Raw genomic sequence first — 6581 nt, 5'->3', positions numbered from 1 at the left:
CAGACGAGGCTCCCATGAAGGTTCCGTCTTCCCTCCGAACAACTGCCGCGACCGACCCCATCGAGGAGTTCTTCGATAGTGCAGCATCTACGTTCACCTTCACCATACCTGCAGGCGGCGGAATCCACTTAGGACAGTGGATCGTTTGTTTTGTCTCTTTGGCCGGTGAGGCAGACAATAGGTTCAGGTCATTCAAAAACCTTTCGACGAACGCATTGGTCGACAAAGGACTCTGAAACATCCCTTCATACATTGCTTTCCGCTTTGCATGCCAAATTGCCCAAAGGGTTACCACAACTCTGGTCCTCTCCTCATGCGGTAATGCTTCAAAAACAGCCGCAAGCCAGCCTCTGGCATGTGGTTCTCGGATATTCCCAACCAGGTCGATAATATCTGGTGGAGCTAGGGCCCAAACACACCTTGCCATATTACAGTTCACTAGAGAATGCCTCCATGAGTCTTCGTTGCCACATATCGCACAGGAGCTCTATTGTGCCATGTGTCTATGATGTAACAAATCAGCAGTAGGAAGAGAGTCTGCAAGCCTCCAGAGAAAGACTTTCAGTTTAGATGGTATCTTTATATTCCAAAGAGCTGTCCAGCTTCTTTCCTCCCCCTTTATGTTAGACATACCTGCATTTTCTTCCAACCAAGCAGTTCTACGGGTTCGGGTATCGACCAGCATACGATAAGCCGACCGAACCGAGAACACACCTCTCTTATCATAATGCCAAGCCCAGAAGTCCTCCTGTCGCCGAGTACTCAAGGGGATGTTTGAGATCAACTCCACATCCATTGGAAGAAAGAACTTCTGTAATGTTGTCAGGTTCCATGTACCAACTTGCTCATCAATTAACTCGGAAACCAACTGCGGCGGTTCCTCCTCTGTATGAACACATGTCACCGGCCTCAGAAAACCATTTCGTGGAATCCAGTTGGTGTTCCAAATCATTGTATCTTCACCATTACCAATTCTCCTTATCAGTCCTTGCTTGAGGACATCTTTCCCATCCTGGATAGCTCGCCAGATGCGGGATGGGGAATCACCAAGCTGTGCATCCAGGAAGTCACTGTTAGGGAAATAGACAGCCTTGAGTATCCGAGCACTCAGCGCCATCGGTTGCTACCGAATTCTCCACGCCTGTCGCGCTAATAAATCCAAGTTGAAGAGTTCTAAGTCGCGGAAACCCAGACCCCCCATATACTTGGGCATTGTCATATCATCCCATGTAACCCAGCATGTCTTCCTCTTTCCCTCCTTACTTCCCCACCAGAAGTTGCGCAACAGACTATTCAAATGCTCACACAAACCTTTTGGAAGCCGGAAGCAGGACATCGAGAACGTTGGGATCGCTTGCGCGACAGCTTTGATAAGCACTTCTTTCCCCGCTGCAGATAACAGCAGCTCTAGCCATCCTTGGACTTTCTTCCAAACTCGATCTTTCAAATATTTAAATGCTCCGTTGACCGAGACCCCAACGTCCGAAGGCATGCCTAGATACTTCTCACTTAGAGAGACATTATGAACATTGAGCGTGTCCATTATTTCATCCCTGATATTTTGCTGGACTCCCTTCGCAAAATGAATCGAGGACTTGTCCATATTTACTTGCTGTCCCGAAGCATCACAATATAACTTCAGTACCTCCTTCACCTCCAATGCACTCTCCCCATTAGCTCTGAAAAACAGCAGGCTGTCATCCGCGAAGAGCAAGTGGCTTACCATCGGAGCTGACGGTGCCACTTTGATTCCACTTAAGATCGATGACTGACTTCTTGATTTTAAAAGGCACGAAAGGCCCTCCGCTGCCAACAGGAACAAATAGGGAGAGATTGGATCACCTTGGCGGATACCCCGAGTTGGCTTAAAACTCTCAAGAGGTTCCCCATTCAAAAGAACTGAAAAAGAGACCGTTGAAACTAGTCTCATAATCATCTCCACCCAAAGTCGATGAAACCCAAGTCTCGGCATAATGGCTTTCAGGTAATCCCACTCGACTCTGTCGTAAGCTTTCCGCATATCCAGCTTTAGAGCACAACATCTAAGGTCCTTAGCCCTCTTTTTCTTCATGAAATGCAAGCACTCGAAAGCTGTAATAATGTTATCCGTGATCAATCTCCCAGGAACAAAAGCAGATTGTTCTTCTGATATGATTTCTGGTAGGATCTCCTTCAGTCTGTTTGCCGCTACCTTTGATGCAATTTTGAATATGACGTTACACAGACTTATGGGCCGGAACTGGCCCAACTCCTCAAGATTTGCCACCTTGGGGATTAGAACAATAAACGTGTTGTTGATTTCTGTTGGATCATCCTCCCCTCGTAAAACCCTCAGCACAGCCGAGGTCACCTCGCTCCCGCATAATTCCCAGTGCCGTTGGAAAAAATGCGCGGGAAAGCCGTCAGGCCCCGGAGCCTTTGTGGAGGATTGTTGGATTATATGGGTTGCAGCCCAGCAACATATGTAGCCTACGAATCTTGAAATTTGAAGGCCCATCTATTATGATAGCTTGGGGGTTGTGAAAGACAAAGTTAATCCCACATTACTAGTTGTGCGAGAGTTGGAGCAGCTAGTAAGGACAGCTGTTTCAGCTCCACTAAATGGGTGAGAAGAGAAGGAGTTCAGGTGCACTACTCCCCTGCCGCCCGCCTTGCAGGCATGTCGTGTTTCATGAATCAAGTTCGAATTAGAAACTCGTTTTATGGAAGAGAGATGGAACATAGCTAGAGTACTCCACTCCCTTCCATCTCTCTCTCTTCTGGTCAGTTCCTTTTGCTGCGATGCTCCCTAGTCTTCTTCATCCAGGCGACAACATGCATGGTCGTCCGGGAAAGCAAGCCTCCGAAACCTGTTCGTTGAGATCCTGCACCGATTTTGACGGCGATAAGATTTTTAGGAAGCGTCTCGGTGCGACTACTCTCTGTTGTTCATGTTTTTCCTCGTTGGTTTGTTGCCTTTTCGACAGATCCGCGACTCCAGCAACACCATGTGTGACCTCAACAACAAGCATGGTGATGCTATTGTTGGAGTAACCTTCGCGGTCTACATGCTTCTCATCTCGTATCTTACACTACGACTTGTTTTATTTTCAGATCTGCTAGATGTGTTTAGTCTGATATTATGATTAAATATGCTAGTGCATATACAATGATGTTTTTGTTAATTAAACTCACTTGAAAATTGCCTAATAACCTAACATAAATCCTATAATTCAAAGATGCCCACGTCACAATTGTTTTATGCATCCTAGCTAGCTTTTTTGCGAATTAGCTACCGATCCATCCTGAACAATGAAAAGGATCGATCGTCAACATGAATGAACAGGTATAGATGCGGTGACCCAATCGTGCCGATTCGCTTGCATCATGGCACGTCAGGTCCTTGCGGCCGGTGTGGACTGCACGCGAAGCAAGTTGAAAATCGAAAAAAGTGTCTTTTTGGATCGATCTGCCTCCGGTCATAGAACGTTCTCAATTCCACACCTAACCAGTGGCCATTCTCACATTGCGCGTGACCACGCGCCGTCCACGGATCCAGCAGGGCACTAGAGATGCGCGTACGAACCCTCGCCGGCACGGCAACTACAAACACCGTACCGACGACCAGCCGCGCCGCCCAGTTTCGGTTGCAGATGCAGCCACGAGCGCGCGCGCCGCCCTTTCCACCTCGTACCACGAACGCCGACCCCCACTTGCATCCTCTCATTCCTCTCCGCATGCCATTGCCAATGCCGCATGGACTTCCATGCCGACCGCGCGCAGTCCGCCCATCCGTTCCTCTGTACACCGCCCGCACGTTCATGTCAAACCCGCAGCACTACTTGCATTGCATCCACAGCCAGCTCGCCGTGGGTATTATATAGCAACCCGCGAGTGTCAACGAATTCATAATGCGCAACTAGCTAGCTCGTCGTGAGCTCGCGATCGCAATCTGCAAGCTCGATCTCGCTGCAGGTGCGTGCCATGGGAAGCGGCGTGCTGCGGTGGATCTGCGTCGTGCCAGCCCGGAGGCAACGCCGGCGGCGACCGCGCGCGGCGAGGCTGGTGCTGTGGGGCGGGGAGACGAGGGAGGCGGAGCACGGGCGAACGGCTGGGGAGGTCATGGTCGAGCACGGGGCCGGCGGAAGCGTGGTGTGCCGGGCAGACGGGTTCCGCGTCGGGCGCCCCGCGCCGGTGCTCGCCGTCGAGGACCGGCTCGAGGCCGGCGTCACGTACGTCGTCGTCCCCGTGGACCGGCTCCCGGCGCAGGGGCAGGGCGCGGTCACCGCGGGGTCGCTCGCGGCGCTCTCCTACGACAGACACCACGAGGGCGCCCGCACCGTCTCGTCCTCGTCGTCTGCGCCGTCGCTGGCCGCGGGCGGGAGGAGCCCGTTCGAATATGTCAAGGACGGCGACGGCCGGACTGTGATCAGCGTCACGGAGGAATTCATCGTGAGGTCCGTCACGGGGAGGCGGTCACCTGCTGGTGATCGTGCTGACGACGAGGAGAACGGGGCGCTGATCTGCAGCACGCCGGAGCTGAGGAAACACTACGAGCAGCTGGTGGGGGCGGCGAGGGACAGGCCTTGGTCTCCGCGACTGGAGACGATCGAGGAGCGGAAGGCGCGGAGGATGGTGGACGTCGTGATCAGCCCACGGACGATGTCGCCGGCCAGGCTGCTGGGGCTGGTCAAGGGATCAAGTGAGCGAGCTAGGTAGGACGTACGCCGACCTGGTGTAACCCATGCAGGCGAACTCCTACATTGTACTGAAAGAGGCCAGTAATAACATTGGGTACTCATTTGTAAGTGCTGTCTGCTCAAACGATTCATACTTGATGCATGCCTCCCATGTGTACAGTTTTCTTAATTTCCTCAATAATTTTGTGCAGCTGAATGTATACTTATATTGAGATATTTACACTTAATTACTCCACTGGTTCCATAATTCTTGTCATGGTGTTCACTAAATTTGAATTAAAACCGCGAGAAGAATCATGGATCGGAGGGAGAATATAGTAGGCACATTGCATGAACCTTGCACAGAATATTGGAGATTTAATTTCCATGTCGTCGTGTTTAACGGTGTCCTGTACATCTATATAAAAAATAGTGTCCCATTAGCAACGCTACTCGATGCACGAATTCTCCCAACTTCCCCATTCATCCGCACATGTGTCGGTGTATCGGTCTCTCCAACAAGCCATCACATACTCATGATAGCGTTAGAGAGACCGCTCACTCATGAGTATACATATTGTGTACTCAATGTTGCTATCTCTGCTACAGATTCAGGAAAGGAGTATACAAGGCCCGTGAAGCCTAGAGGAAATTCGAAGCCCAAGAACTTATAGAATTAGCAAATATAGGCCCATATCGAGTAAACCGACATGTAATGGGTAATCAACTCGGTTTTGGATTCTGAGACATATCCCACTATGTAAGGGCCGGGAGGAGCCACTTGGGAGGGATCCAGAACTTTTGTCTTCTGAAGCACCATTGTAAACCCTATATTCAATACAATCTCGGTGACTTTACCCTCTAGTCAATATACGTCGGATACCACGTTTATCTGACAAGTCGACGAAAACACCAACGTTCTCTTTCCCCCGAAACCCGAGTCCTACTTATGGGCATTCCCGAGGTTAACCCTCGTCACTCACCCATAAGATGGGCAACCACCTTCGCCCCAACACCACCACCACCACCACCGACACCATCGTCCCAATGGGGATCCAAACAAGAAATCTGTCGTGGCACCCTCTCTTGGTCTGGACAGCACAAAAAAAACATCCACCGACTAGTTAGAGCACACGTCGACGACACCACCTGTGCTACCACTCCATCTCGATGACTCGAGGGACACACCAAGTCTCATCATATTTTGTCATTGTTTTGCTTAGGAGCACGACATCATCATCGTTTCGAACGAAGATGAATTTTAGTTAGATTTCGTTCAAAATTTGTTGTAAACTATCCTCAACTTTGAATAAAATTGTTAAAGGTTAGAATATAAACATGCCAATGGTTTAATTTGTAGAATAAAAAATCATTGTAACAAGACACATGTGACCACAAAGGATTGTATATAATCATGTCAATGGATTAATTCACATTCCAAAGGTTATATAAATATGCTCACCAAATCATACACTAGAAAGTGGTATTAAAATATTTGTTAAATGATATGCCTTAGAGCATATACAAAACCATTTCACGGAAGGCAGTTTAAACTGAGAACAACATGAGTATATTTTTCAAATGCATTGACAACGATATACCAAATAACACTACAACTAGTATTTTAGCAACATTGGAAGATCTTAAACGTTAAGTACCCCCAAATAACGTAATCGAGAATTAGACTTGCTAAGAATGTACCATAATAAATTTGAGTTACAGAAAAGTAGAAAAGTTCAGTATAAAAAGATTTGTCCAACGGTTGATTACACCAGGTGATGTGGGCATTACCCTTCGGGTACCCGATATTGCTATACCCGATACAGATTATGAAGATGGACCAGCGTAAACACTATAAGCTGAACCCACAAGGAACATCAACTTGGACTACAAGAAGGAAGACTTCAATACAAATTCTGCTAG

At 48.7% G+C, this 6581-nt stretch overlaps 1 protein-coding gene across 1 annotated transcript; it reads left to right on the top strand.

The window, feature by feature from the left end:
* Positions 1–3639: 3639 nt before the first annotated feature.
* Positions 3640–4909, top strand: LOC127331769 (uncharacterized). The gene has a single exon (XM_051357956.2). It carries the CDS (start codon positions 3964–3966, stop codon positions 4696–4698), a length of 735 nt encoding a protein of 244 aa, XP_051213916.1. The 5' UTR covers positions 3640–3963; the 3' UTR covers positions 4699–4909.
* Positions 4910–6581: the final 1672 nt, after the last annotated feature.

This window comes from Lolium perenne, chromosome 2 (assembly GCF_019359855.2).
Source record: "Lolium perenne isolate Kyuss_39 chromosome 2, Kyuss_2.0, whole genome shotgun sequence".
NCBI lineage: Eukaryota > Viridiplantae > Streptophyta > Magnoliopsida > Poales > Poaceae > Lolium > Lolium perenne.
Note: the sequence above shows the minus strand (reverse complement) of the source record. Positions and strands in the feature narration are given on the sequence as shown.